The sequence below is a fragment of the Cucurbita moschata genome, unplaced genomic scaffold (genome assembly GCF_002738365.1).
Source record: "Cucurbita moschata cultivar Rifu unplaced genomic scaffold, Cmos_1.0 Cmo_Scf00014, whole genome shotgun sequence".
Lineage (NCBI taxonomy): Eukaryota > Viridiplantae > Streptophyta > Magnoliopsida > Cucurbitales > Cucurbitaceae > Cucurbita > Cucurbita moschata.
In genome coordinates, this window is record NW_019268530.1 from 3460342 (window position 1) to 3474954 (window position 14613).

The 14613-nt window shown below is 34.0% G+C and overlaps 3 protein-coding genes across 4 annotated transcripts in view; 1 reads left to right on the forward strand and 2 right to left on the reverse strand.

Moving 5' to 3' along the window:
* Positions 1-179: 179 nt before the first annotated feature.
* On the reverse strand, positions 180-2296 carry LOC111452699. 2 transcript variants are annotated; one of them, XM_023093542.1, is made up of 4 exons: positions 1816-2296; positions 1492-1593; positions 1264-1407; positions 180-383 (listed from the first exon to the last, which is right to left on the reverse strand). In XM_023093542.1, the coding sequence occupies exons 1-4, from the start codon at positions 2041-2043 to the stop codon at positions 342-344; spliced, it is 516 nt and encodes a 171-aa protein (XP_022949310.1). In that variant the 5' UTR covers positions 2044-2296; the 3' UTR covers positions 180-341. The 2 variants fall into 2 exon arrangements, with proteins under 2 accessions (XP_022949310.1, XP_022949311.1); XM_023093543.1 differs by having other exon boundaries at positions 205-354.
* A 2558-nt stretch (positions 2297-4854) lies between these two features.
* Positions 4855-8812, forward strand: LOC111452697 (laccase-4-like). The gene is made up of 6 exons (XM_023093539.1): positions 4855-4996; positions 5806-5957; positions 6491-6735; positions 6853-6981; positions 7326-8246; positions 8361-8812. Exons 1-6 carry the CDS (start codon positions 4889-4891, stop codon positions 8489-8491), a joined length of 1686 nt encoding a protein of 561 aa, XP_022949307.1. The 5' UTR covers positions 4855-4888; the 3' UTR covers positions 8492-8812.
* Positions 8813-9417: 605 nt separating this feature from the next.
* Positions 9418-14613, reverse strand: part of LOC111452698 — a 7226-nt gene continuing 2030 nt past the window's right edge. Inside the window, exons 3-10 of the mRNA XM_023093540.1 lie at positions 14440-14544; positions 13576-13653; positions 12941-12996; positions 12186-12243; positions 11614-11739; positions 11361-11456; positions 10308-10379; positions 9418-9774 (exon numbers count right to left, since the gene is read on the reverse strand). Of these exons, the coding sequence (XP_022949308.1) occupies positions 9712-9774; positions 10308-10379; positions 11361-11456; positions 11614-11739; positions 12186-12243; positions 12941-12996; positions 13576-13653; positions 14440-14544 (654 nt within the window). The 3' untranslated portion in view covers positions 9418-9711. The remainder of the gene's footprint in view (positions 9775-10307; positions 10380-11360; positions 11457-11613; positions 11740-12185; positions 12244-12940; positions 12997-13575; positions 13654-14439; positions 14545-14613) is intronic.

A 14613-nucleotide genomic window follows, 5' to 3' on the forward strand; every position in this document is an offset into this window, starting at 1 on the left:
ATATTGTCTTCTTTGGGCTTTCCCTTTCGGATTTTCCTTTAAGGTTTTTAAATGCGTCGGTTAGAGAAAGATTTCCACACTTTCATAAATAATGCTTTGATTTTCTCTCCAACCAATGTAGGATCTCACAATTATGATTTCTAGAATCCTTGTCTAAAATAAAATAGTAAATATAAGTTGTTGCAGGGTGGACTATCTTTGTAGTTCTATCTTATTTAAACCTTGCTAAGTAACCAAAGTCCATAAAATCCACATTTTCAAACTTAAAGTACCATAAAGCAACATTTTGATGATGACATGATGCATAGTTCTTGATGAGCTCCAGTAAGTCAGTTTCTTCACTAAGTATTACTCCTGTTTGGCTTGCCAGAAATAACATTTTCCTGAATATAAATCCATTTGAATTCCTTCAGCTTTATACTTAATAAAACAATAAATCAATATGATGCTTAAGAACATATAATCGCAAATCAATAGTCATCTTCTAAATATATTTCTATAATGATAAATAATTGGAGCATAAAGTTGCCTAATAAGACAGAATCATAAGTTTTATTTGAAATTAAAAAAAAACAAAAAAAATAATTTGATGAATGCAAGTTCAAAAATAGAGATAAGTTGAGATCAAAATATGCTTTAATCTAACCATGGATGTTTTTACTTTTTCCTTTCGGCATTCAAATATAATATTTGTGCATAATTACATCGTTCTTTTATTGTATTCTTAAATAAGGTATTCTTCTAAGACATTACCTCTCTAAAGGTTAGAACGTCAAAACTCGAACTTATTGTTGAAGGTTAAAAAGAAAAACTCTCATGTAAGTTCAAATTTTCAGAACTATAATTATATTTCAGTAGTTCTTTTTGGGGTTTTTAAATATCATTAAAGTTTTAAAAGTATATTTTCAATTTTTTTTTTTTTTAAAAGGGTTAAATTATCGTTTTAAATTCTAGCCTATGAGGGTTTAAAAGTTTTATCATAATGTAGTAAAAGATTTATATGGATATTTTATCATATGAAAATTTTTTATAGCTCACATTGTTGTAAAAAAAAATTTGGTTTTTTAAATTCAACTAACCATGATGGTATCTCTAACCTCTCTCAAACTATAGAACTAAAATGATAATTTGACCTAAAAAAATTACTAACAAATGAGAAAGATTTGTAAAAGAAGAGAATGTACTTGATGAAACAAGCGCTTCAAATTATACGAATTCATCCAAACAAAAACAATCAGTTACTTCAAATTATGGAGATTTTACCTGATCATTACTGGCCGGAATCCATTCATTGGTGGCTGGATTTCCCCTGCATGAGGCATGGCAGCAAGTGGCAGTAGCAGAATCCGCTGCGAGTTTGAAACCTTTGCAATCTCCATTCTCCATTTTGATGAATCCTGTTCCTGTCTGAAATCAAATTCAACTTCTTAGTAAACACAAAAACAGAGAATGAGGCTGATCGATTGATCGATTGATCGATGGAGAGAGTACCGTGTGGTGGTGCTGTTTGTCCACATAATTTAGATCGTCGTAATACTTCGTCTCCACAAATTCCTCAGAGATGTTGCCGTTTTGACCATCACAAGCAAGTCTCTGCTCAAATTCCAGAACAATCAAGGACTCAACAGAATGAAAATACTCTCACATTGTTCAATTTCTCCACAAATTTCTACACTGTTCATCTACATTTGATTGGATTCAACCTCTGATTCAACTTAAGAAGCACACTTAGTACTGCATTTCAGAGACCTAGAGGATCGAATCGATGATTCACTAACAGAAAGCTCAATCGAGAAGACTAATCGGAGAACTAACCTCGCGAGGATCGGATTCGAGGCGCTGAAACACGGCGAGTTCAGGAATGTAATCATCCTTGCGATTTACACTGTCGACATAATGCGCAGAGAATTCGCTACGCTGAGGCTTAGTATGGCGCTTCGGTGCGACGCCATTGAAGTACTCTCGAGTTTTGGCCTCCATCTCTCTTTCTTCCTCTATGGATAGACGAGCGTCGCTCCTCCCAGGCTTTTGGCCATTCTCCATTTCTGTTGATTCTCGGTTTCTAGGTTTTCGACCGTCGATCGATTAATTGCAGCAGATTTTGAGCGACGAGTGGATTTTAGGCTCTGCCATGATTAATTGGTGAGATGAAACACTGATTTTGGGGACCAAAACTGAAAAGAGATCTCACTTTTTGGTGGAACAAGAAAAAATCTCAACAAAAACGAAAAACCTCATCCGTCTACCTACGCACGCTACGACTTTCCAGCCTTTCGCTTGGTCCACCATAGCCTCGCATACCAAGGTTTCTTCATGCACGTGAATTGCTTTGCTTTTATGTTTCAAAATTGCCATCATTCCAATAATTGTGGTACTATAATCTTTTATACACCATTATTATTACATAAATGGTTCAATAATTTTTCATTGATATTAACTACTTTACGAGAAGGCGTTCATCCACCAAATCGGAGTCAAAAGTACCATAGAAGTTAACAACATCGGAGCACGAAAATGAGGAAATTTTTTCTTAGAACTGAGGTAATATCTAATCCTCTTACTCGTAACGACTTCCATCGTCCTTCTATTTACTGGAATAACAACGATGGTTAAGATAGCTAATAGTTGCTCGGTGTCACGGTCATGCTCGTCCAAGGCGTGTTGCCCATGGCTGCATGCCCATGACAAGCCCAACCCTTTATGTCTTTTCATATCATGTCTAGGTCTGTCAGACATGAAATGTCTCAGAATGTACTGGGATACAACTAGTTATCAACTTCTCCCTACCCAAAATTATATACTCTGAGCTTCTGAGCTGGCGTTATTTCTCTTACTTGCTTATATAACGTCTCTTTAAAAAATCTCTCTCTGCCCTCGTTTTCTAAAACCTTCTCTTAAAACCGAGGCCAGAGGCTCGAGCATACATCACTTGGCCATAGGCGACGCAAGAACGAATTGACTTAGCTCACTTATCGTTGGAAAGTGAGTGCCGCACAATCGCAAGTCCGCTGCCATCAAAAGTGCGATTGTGACACTCGGCTCATATTAGCCTGACCTTGTTCAACTACTACAACGGACAATAAGAACCGTATCAGGCCTTACATCTATCTATAATCCTTCGAGAATTTGAGAAGCTAAAATAGCAAAGAACGTAAGTAACCTGATCATGTCACAAGAGAATGTTAGGACCATCAAATGTCAAAACTAGATTCTAAGTTCCTTGGACTAGTATCACAGCACTGTGAGGATAGTTTTCACTCTTAAAAGTAAGGAGTAAGTAACGTAACTACTGAAAATGTCAAGATTAAACAATTGTCTCATAAATATCATTAAAATATAAAAATAATAATAATAAAAAAGAATTTGTATTACGTCCCCTCGTAATTATTTTATTAATATTGATGTATATAAATTGGATTGAGTTTGGGAAATCTTTTTAACAGCCCGAACCCTATTGAGTTGTCAAATATTTTAATCCTTTTTTAAAATACTACTTATATGTCAGATATTATATTGATAACTAAAATTTCATGAACCTTGGATGATGAAAGTCCCACATCGGCTAATTTAGGGAATGATCATGGGTTTATAAGTGAGGAATACTAACTCCATTGTGGAAAGTCGTGTTCGTCTAACATGGTATCAGAGCCATGCCCTAAACTTAGCCGTGCCAATAAATTGGCAAATCCTCCTGAGTCGAACAAAGGACTCCAGAAAGTAGAAGGCTTCAAGCCTCTTTGAAGGCCGTAAAAAATGACTAAGACTCCAAAGGAGTCGAGCCTCGATTGAGGGAAGGCGCACTTTGTTCGAGGGGAAGTGTTGGATGATGAAAAAATGACTAAGACTCCAAAGGAGTCGAGCCTCGATTGAGGGAAGCGCACTTTGTTCGAGGGGAAGTGTTGGATGATGAAAAAATGACTAAGACTCCAAAGGAGTCGAGCCTCGATTGAGGGAAGGCGCACTTTGTTCGAGGGGAAGTGTTGGATGATGAAAGTCCCTCCATTGGTATGAGGCCTTTTGGGGAAACCCAAAGCAAAGCCATGAGAGTTATGCTCAAAGTGGACAATATCATACCATTGTGGAGAGTCGTGATGAATGTTCGATTTTCTAAAAATTCAAACCCATCTCAAATAGAATATATATATTCAATCCAACTTTATAGTTCGAGTAAAATTAAATTATAGGTTTTTTTTCACCTAATCCATAAATTATAAATTTAGTATAAAGTAATTAAATTAGGTTAGCTAGGATCGGGTGTACTTCACCTCAATACGGTTGCACCAAATCCAGCCAACTGCCTTCTCTTACCACCATCAACTTCTCATTGAAAAATTCTAATTAAATGTTTTATTTATAAATACTTTTTATTTGTTTTTAGGGTTTCTTCAACTATTTTTATTATACAATTTTTTAAAACTAAAACTCTACATTTTTTAAAATTTGAATTAATTAGTTCCTTCAAAAATACTTTTTATTAAAAAAAAATGGAAAAATTGAAAGGAAAAAAAAAAGTCTTTTACTTAAATCTAAATTTAATTAAAACGAGGAGATGAAGAATCATAATGCATAATTATTTAACCTATCATTTACTTTTCTTTTTCAGGGAAAAATCAAAGCCTAATTTTGACGTCATATATGATATAAAAAGAACATTTTTCTTCAAATAATTTAGAGCTCTCTGGTTCATAAAATATAAGCTTAGGTGTTAAGCACTCCTTTGGTTTACCTAATTCTCCATTCAGATTCTAACGAAGCCATTGAAATTGGTCTCCAATTTATTTAATTATATATATATATATATATATATATATATATATATATCTACAAATTCCATCGTTCTCGTATTCATCGATCTCAAGAAAAGAGAGAAGAAAAAAAAAAACAGGACATGGCGGCGCTGCTGGTCGTGAGAGGCTTAGCGGCGGCGGTGGTGGCGGCTTTTTGTTTCATGTCGCCGCCGCCGGTCGAAGGCCTCGTCCGCCATTACAAGTTCAATGTAAGCTCTTTTAACTTCTTTAGTTCATAAACTTTAAGTTTCTTTTTTTTTTTTTTTCATGCCAGTTTTTTAATGAAATGAAATATACAAATTTAATCTTATTTATTTATTTAATTTTTATTCCCATCAAAATTTTCATTTATTTTCTAAGAAATTTATATCTATATATTTAAATGGTCTATTTAAATAAATTAATAGATCTCTGTTTTAATCCTCTAAAAAATTATGGAGCTCTCGAATAGCTTCTTCATTCACGTGAATATATATATATATATAATTTCTGTCTTAATCTTCTAAAAATTATGGAGCTCTCGAATAGCTTCCTCATTCATGTGATAATATATATATATTTAAATGGTCCATTTAAAAAAATTAATGAAAAATTAAAAAATAGTCTCCTCATTCATGTATATATATATATATATATTTAAATGGTCCATTTTTAAAAAATTAATGAAAATTCAAAAAAATCTCTAGGACTATGGAGGACCAAACCCTTTAATCGAGTCTCGACTCATTTTTCTGGAGCCCGTTCGACACTTTAGTCACTTTTAATTACACCTTCGAGGCTCACAATTCCAAAAGGTCTAATACCAATGGAGATAGTATTTTTCACTTATAAATTCATGATCTTCCACTAAATTAACCAACGTGGGACTCACTCACTCCCAATCATCATAACAAGGATTAGAGTTTTTTTTTTATATTTTTAAATGAATTAATTTTACAATGTTTTTAAAAAATAAATCAAATTGACATTAATTTAAATAAAAATTAAATGGAAATGCGTTTGTAACCTTTTCATGCAGGTGGTGATGAAGAAGGTTACCAGGCTTTGTTCAAGTAAGCCTATAGTTACCGTTAACAACAATTTCCCAGGCCCCACCATTTATGCTAGAGAAGACGACACCGTTTTGATCAAAGTCGTCAACCATGTCCCATATAACGTCAGCATCCATTGGTCAGTACACATTTCTACCTAAAAAAAATTAATTGTTTCTATTATGTAATTAATTTTAGTTAATAATTATGAAAAAAATAATAATTTTTTTTTGATAGTTCACTCAATAATCCGATTAACCTGAACTATTCAGCTAGAGGCTAAATTAGTAATTAATATTTATATTTTATAAAATTTTAGTTATTAATGTAATATGTATTATGAATAAGTGTAATTATTTTAAATAATTTAAATAAAAAAATACTCTGTTAGATTGTAACGTTGCTTGTATCATTGACCCAACCAATCAAGATTTACGGTTATTTAAATGATTTTTAATTAAATACTGTAAAGATAGTAAGAATCATTTAAAAATTATTATTAATTATTAAAAAAATACATTTTTTTTAATTATTTTAAAAAATAAAAATTTTCCATTTATATATGGTTAAGCTAAATTTAATTAAATTAATATTTTTACTAAATTATAAAAATGAGATTTTTTTTTTCTTTTTTTTTTTTCTTTTGAAGTCTGATGGTTAGAATTCGGTCAGGCACGGCATTAGACAGCTGAGGACAGGGTGGGCGGATGGGCCGGCCTATATAACACAGTGCCCGATCCAACCAGGACAGAGCTACGTCTACAACTTCACCATCACCGGTCAGCGAGGCACCCTTTTCTGGCACGCCCATATTCTTTGGCTCAGAGCCACTCTCTATGGCGCAGTCGTTATTTTGCCCAAGCTTGGAGTCCCTTATCCATTTCCCACGCCCCATGAGGAGATGGTTCTTATATTGGGTACTTGTTCATCTTTTGGGAGCTGGTTTTCATCCTTTTTGAGTTGTGCACCCTAGGTGTTTGTTGAAATGCTCTAACCAACTCTTTGTTTTTGTTTTTGTTTTTTGGTTGTTTTAGGTGAGTGGTGGAAGTCTGATGTTGAAGCTGTTATTAATGAGGCTACTAAGTCTGGTTTGGCTCCTAATGTCTCTGATGCTCATACCATCAATGGCCATCCTGGGCCTGTCCCTGGTTGTCTCACTCGAGGTAGTGGGCTGTTTCTTGTAGCTGTAGGCATTTAGCTGTATACTATGTTGAAATACTATTAAACTTGAAATTTGTGTCGATAAGATAAGTAATTGCATTACCATAGTTGCCAATATAAGCATAACTCAACTAGTTAAGTCGTATGTCCTGACTAAGAGGTCCAAAGATCGAATCCCTTGCTCTATGTTGATCTCGAATATTTGATATTATATATATATTATTGAAACAGTTGATTTCCTTACCATTTTCACTTAAAATGAAGGTTTTCTGCTCCATTACGAGGCATCCTTGAGTGATGCAATTTTGACACTTCTAATATGATAATGGATATATTTGGTTCACAGGATTCAGTATGCCAGTGCAGCATGGTAAGACATATTTGCTGCGAATCATCAACGCTGCACTGAATGAAGAACTGTTCTTTAAGGTTGCTGGCCACAAACTCACTGTCGTCGAAGTTGATGCCGCGTACACGAAACCTTTCAACACCGACACCATTGTCATAGCCCCCGGCCAGACCACAAATGCCCTTTTGACCGCTGACCACGGAAGTGGCAAGTATGCAATTTCAGCATCAACTTTTATGGATACCCCCATTGTTGCTGTTGATAATGTGACAGCCATTGCCACTTTACATTACACAGGCACACCTTCTACTACCCCTACCAGCTTCACTGGCCTGCCTCCCCAAAATGCCACCCCAGTTGCAACAAAGTTCACAAACTCCCTTAGGAGCTTGAACTCAAAACAATACCCTGCAAAAGTTCCATTAGAAGTTGATCATTCCTTGCTTTTCACCATTGGCCTTGGCATTAACCCTTGCAAAACTTGCTCGAGTGGCAACCAAGTGGTGGCTGATATAAACAATGTTACATTTGTTATGCCAACCATTTCACTCCTTCAAGCTCATTACTTCAATATCAATGGTGTTTTTACTGATGATTTTCCTGCAAATCCTCCAATAAGATATAACTATACAGGGAATCAGCCAAGCAACTTGCAGACAATGAGTGGAACTAGGCTTTATAGACTGGCCTACAACTCTACGGTCCAATTAGTCTTACAAGACACTGCAATGATAGCTCCAGAGAACCATCCAATTCATCTTCATGGATTCAACTTCTTTGTTGTTGGAAGTGGCTTGGGAAACTTCAATCACAAGAAAGATCCTAAGAAATTCAATCTTGTTGACCCTGTGGAGAGGAATACAATTGCTGTTCCTTCTGGTGGATGGGTTGCTCTAAGATTCAGGGCTGATAATCCAGGTAACAACCTATATAACTTAGTCTCTAATATTAAATTTCATTTCAAATCTTGAAGAAGTTTCAATTTTATCATACATATATGTATGTTATGCAATTTGTGGTTCATTTTGGCAGGGGTTTGGTTTATGCATTGCCATTTGGAAGTGCACACAACATGGGGACTTAAGATGGCATTTCTAGTGGACAATGGGGAAGGGCCAGAAGAGTCTCTTCTTCCTCCTCCAAATGACCTTCCCAAATGTTAGGTAAGCCCCCATTGAATTCATAAAATTTAAGGGCAAAAGAAATATGGAACAGGAACTGAAGTTCTATCAGAACTGCCCTAAAAAACAAGGCAAGAGTTCTTGAGCAAAAAGAAAGCAGCTGCTTATTCCTGTATAGAACAGCATGGAGATTCTTTCAAATCTTGTTGGTTGGGCTGTCATTTGTTTATATTGCCTTGCGGGTTATTATGTAATTGTGAATGTTTTCTTGTTTTCTTTTCTGGGGTGATTTAAAATGTATAAACTGCATTGATTGTTGTATAAAATCCAATAACAATTAACTTTTTCAGAGATTACTTTGTATCTGAGTTATAAAAAAGTGGCTAACTTAGATCAATTTGGTTGATGGAACGAACCAAATTTATGTTTCTCAAATAAAAGGAAAGAGAAGTTGTTTGGTGTAAATTTTTTAACAATTAATTTATTACATGTTGAATACCAATATTTTATCTAATTAATCTATTTTTTATATTGTAAAGTTAATATTTACCGAACATTATTTAATTTATTCGACCATTTATTTGTGTAAAAGCAAAGTTTCTAGCTATTATTTTAAAAGCTACATCTAATATTGTCATACTCACTAGAAGGTTTACTAAGTCGTGAGAAGCCTAAGAGATACATAAGTTTATTGAGCTTGCTCTTGATCGGGTCGAGGTGTCTTTCAAACTCTACAAGTATCGGAACTCCTCTTATCAAGATATACAATATTGTCCTAGCTAGCTCACCCGACACCAATTTGATTTCAGCATTGACTAAGTATCAAAATATGTTATACATAACACTACACCAGTGTGAATAATCTCTCGTCGAACACCCAAACAACTCGTCTAGACACCTTAGCTATAAATTTATGCCAATTTTACTTAAATTTTCAAATCAAATGCAGAAAAATTGCAGGAGTCCAGTTGAAGCACAAGCTTTTTTTTAGATATCCAATCTTTTCAACTCCTGCAGACCCACAAGAACCATATACTCCATCCCCATGAGATTGTTTATATTAGTACGAAAAAGTTAAGCGACCTCTTTATATACGATAGCTAACGTATATATTATCGCGTCGCACATAGCATTACATTTCCTCGATAACGACCTCAGTACTGTGCCTAATTTTACAAAACAAGATTACCAAATCAACAATATATCAAAACCGATTTCACTGCGAGCTGGCTGCAAGATTGAATGGTTCATGCTGAATAACATCATCTGTAGTAAGATGCCATGAAGTAAAGCATGATAGCTGATGAACTGGTGATCAATAGTTCCTGTGAATACAAAATATGGTAAATCTTATGCATAATGTATCATGCATTTATCTCAGCATTCTCTGATATTTGAACTTTCGAGTCATTATCACATGTATGGTGCAAGAGAAAAAAAATTGTTATGATTGACAAAATTTTAAATAGTGATTAGAGGTACTGGCCAACTATTTGACACTGCATGAAGCATATGAAGTAGGTCAAGGACCAAGATCGGTCCATTTCTGATAATCCAGATAGTAGAAAAAAAAGAAATAAAAGAAAATAGACGACAACAAGAAAACCATGATCGATATGATCGGTTTAACTATCCTTGTCGATCGATTTTGTTCGTTTTAGTCAGTTGCAGCAGCTAATTAGCTTTGTAGTTTTTGATCGTTTTCCAGTTGGCCTTGCATTATTTTCTTATTTCCTTTAAACAACTATGGCACATTCCAGACTTGAATTTAAAAACATGGCCTTCTTCGGCTAGAAAAAGATTTACAATACGCACAACAGCATATGCATGGATATTAGTATAACCAAAATGGCAATACCTGGCTATTGTAGAGAACAACTGGAATATAGCTGCCCATGAACTCGATGAAATTCAAGATACCAGTATATGCCTGCAACAAATAAACCAAAATAATAAAGCTACAAGGAGAGGGAAAAAAAAAAAAGAACAATAACAGAAAGAATTGAAGAAAATTAGATTTGAAGATCTAGCATATAACAAAAAGAGCCAAACAAGTCAAAATAAAACCCTAAATTCCAATTTTCTTCATCCAAGATGTCCACAAGAATTGACACTCAGATCACAATGTTTGTTACAAGACAATACACAGATATGATAATCCTTTTTGATATAATCGATAGGTTAAATCAATTTGAATTGATTTTCAATTCAAAATCAAGAGATTTTAGATTTACCTGATAAATTCAATTACTTACGAAAGAATTATTAATCCCAAATCTAGTTGTTAAAAATTTTCATTAACGCACTTAAGTACTATATTAAGTTGACTAGGATTAGAAGTATCATTTATTGAACTAATTCGGGTTATATCTTGATGCAATTCTGATAATTGATTCAACTAGCTATAACAGCAATTAATGAAAAGCATCAAAATAAAATAAATGGAAAAGACAGAATGACTCCTACAACTGACTACATCAATGGATGCAGAATAAATATGGTCATTTCAAGACTCATAGATATCAAATATCCAGACATCACATTTCGATCTATAAAATATGTGTGGGATCCCATTTTCTACAACCGAATGACACCGTGAAAACTTTACTTGATTGTTAAAATAAAATTAGTTAAATAGTAAAAGCATAAACATAAATTTCTAGAATTTTGGGTAATAATTGGCAAATACAAGAAATTTCTAGAATTTTGCTAGTCAGGTAAGAAAGTTGTGCATGATACATCCATTTTTTTTACTACCGACTCTTATTTATTTAAGAAAGAGAGTAACAAAAATTTGGCTAGTTAAAACTAGTGATTGCACATTCATAGCCAGAAGCTAAGGTAGGTCATAGAAGTGATCATTTTACTTCATGAACAATGAGCAGAAATGAGCAGAGGAAAGATGAAATACCAAAGAGGAAACAGCAATACATCCAAACACTAGAGCAAGAGATCGTAGTATCCGCTTTCCCATCCGTATACCTCGTCCTGAATCTTCACCATCTTCCTGCAGTCAGTATGAAGTATCATATATGAGTACACACAAAAATTGGAACAACTATTACAGAAAAATGTTGCATACTCCATATTCTTTGTATACGATATTGGAAACAGAAAATTGACAAAAAAAAAAAAAAAGTGTTCTTTCTAGCTTCTCAACATACCGTAAATGAGGGTGATACAGCAGGTTCAAAAGCTTTCAGCTTTTCAAAAATCCGATAAACAAAAGCAAATGCCAAGAACTGCAGAGGTTTATATTCAGCACCGCCACTGAAAAGGGCCCAAGCAGTCTGCACAAAGCAATAAAAAAAAAATGAAGTTTCATCAAACACAAATTTACCATCTTCAGTCTCCATAAACTTTATTGGATGCCCTAAAAATTCAAGAAAAAAACCAATCATGTCACTCGGATTCACAAGGAAGAAGAAAAATCCCGTGAGACATACCCTCAACAAAGATGATAAAGATGGCAAAAATGAATTTATATTTTTTCTTAGTTTCACAATTACACTAAGCAAAGTTGTCTGTTGTGTTACAACCTTGAAGCCAGAACAAAATGAAAAGATATCTTTACTTCTATGAATCGACAAGCACGTGGGAACAATTACTATTATTTTGTTCAACGTAGAGAGAGAAAAAAAAATACAAACACTTGTTAGCATTCCGTGTCAAATAGAAGGAGAAACAAAGACAAAATAATGAAGGCTCAGATGATCGACCATCTTTCAATACTTACAAATACGGCAGATATTGCCATATTAATTTGCATATCTCTGGGGCTAGATTTTGAAAACCTGAAAAATCATTTGATTTCAGAAATAAGGAGTTATCTAAGAGGAACAAGAAGAGCATTGGAAACACTACACTAGATATTAGAGAAAATATGAATTAGGTAAACAGATTATACATATCTACAGATAATGTCATCAACTGAATAATTAAGCAATTGCTTTATCTTTGGCATATAATATGCGAACACATATATATATTATCAGAAAACGTGTTCATGCTTGGTAATAAAAAATAATAATGAGATTCAATTGACCACAGAAAACTTCTATCCATGGTCTAAGATTAAGGTACACAGATACTTCAATTATCTGGCAATGGAAACCTGGAAAAATGTAACAGAACATTGGCTAGAGTTCAACTCAAATAATAGAAGACTCAAGAGACCACCGACCTTCTGGCTTTTATATGATAAATTAAAGACTATCACTCCACAGACAAAAGCCAAAGTGGCTGTATACAAATGTGCGAAAAGGGGGAAATCATTAACTCCTAAAGATGTATAAATCTAAATCTATACTTATTTTTAGCAAGAAACAACTTTTCTATATAAATCTAAATTTATAAAGTGGACAAGGTTTGACAATTAGAGATCAACATATTTTAAAGAATATACGGTCACAAGTACATCTAACATAAATAAAGAATAATAAGACTTCAAAACTTTCACGATATTTACATCCAAATAACACAAGACCAGACCTTGGCCCCCATGGGACAATTGGCTGGTTGTCAGCATACTTGATGTCCTTAGAAACCTGCATTTATCGAAGATTTACAATAATCAGAAAAGAACATTAATCTCAAAAAAAAAATAATAATAAAAAGGGAAGACTGCACACACCATAGACATTTTAGAGTAATGTTTAAACATTGCTTAGATTATGCATGAAGATGAAAATAAGCACCAAACTTTATGTTTATGTGAAGTTTTCAAGTTAACATAACTCTATATGCATCAGGGAAACAATGGTTCGAAAGATATTACCTCCTTCTGCAGAAATGGTCTTAGAAACTTGGGAAGAAAAATTGAAAACTGTGCTATGGAGATGTGTACGACTAATAATTTAGTAGTGAGAAACACGGGAGAGAAGAGAGAGAAAATAAGGGCAGAATGGGGACTGCTCAACTTCACAATCGGCATGTATGTAGAATTGAATTATATGTAATTTACAAGTAGATACAACTTCTTGGAGCCTAAAGTTCCAAGTAAATCAAACATTTCCATTCATTTGTTAATAATGTATAACAATTATGCAGCTTTTAAAGTAATTTTCCTGAAACCCAAGTAAGAAACAGCATAATAACAGTGATTCTGTTCTATACGTTGTACGTACCTTCACTGAGCCAAAAGTAAGACCCTTCTTCCGGTTGGTGAATTGTGCCATCATCACTTTGTCATAAGCTTTCTCCAGCTGGAAATATCATGTTAACTACTATAAGAACCTAGATCTCAAAGTGCTCAGATGCCATAAATTTACTGTAAAATAGAGCTACTTCAGCTAATACATCAGACCAGTATACAGATGGATGCAGCACCATACAACCAGGAACTAACTCCTAATACTTTTTTTTATATCCATGATAGTCCAGGTGAGCTTGCGTGTATGGTACAACTGCCTAAATCTTCCCATATCTAGTTATCAAGGTAACTTGCAGAATATTAAATCTTAGGTAGGTGACCACCAAGGCTTAAACTTATTTCCTCTAAACCATTTATTATTTACCAAGCTCTTCTTGACCACTAGGTCAACTCATAGTGGTACTAACTCTTTATACACTAATTGTTAGATTATCAAAAAAGCCATCTAAAAGTTAATGAAATTGAAATTGGTGACTTCCAAAATTCACATTTCCGTAAGTTCTGAACTAAGGACTACCAAGTGTCTCCACAATATTTGGTAATTGGTAGTCAAAAAACAAATAAGACATTTTAAAAAACCTTCGTTGGTTAAATCCAAGGACCTGAGAAAACATAAAATTCTCAAGTTTTGAGGATTACATTTACAAATTTTTTATTATAGCCTGCTGTCAAACATAAACTCAGTGTTCCGTTTCCTTAATGCAGTCATTCCGTATCAACTTTTACTTACTTCTAATCATAGCCTGATACGATAGCATCACATATATTAAAGCTAAAGTCGTGCCTATGAAAAGACGTTGGACACCAAGAGAGACGGAGAGGGGTGCAGATGACATACTCTGGCTGCAGCTGCTTCATCACCGTTCCTCTCAGCTTCCTTGCGTTTTTTAGTATATGCTGCTTTGACCATATCAAATCCCTCAATTGGGTTTACGCCCAGAACCTAATATGATGGGAACATTAAAAAAAAAAAAAAAAAAAAAAAAAAAAAAAAAAAAAAAAAAAAAAAAAA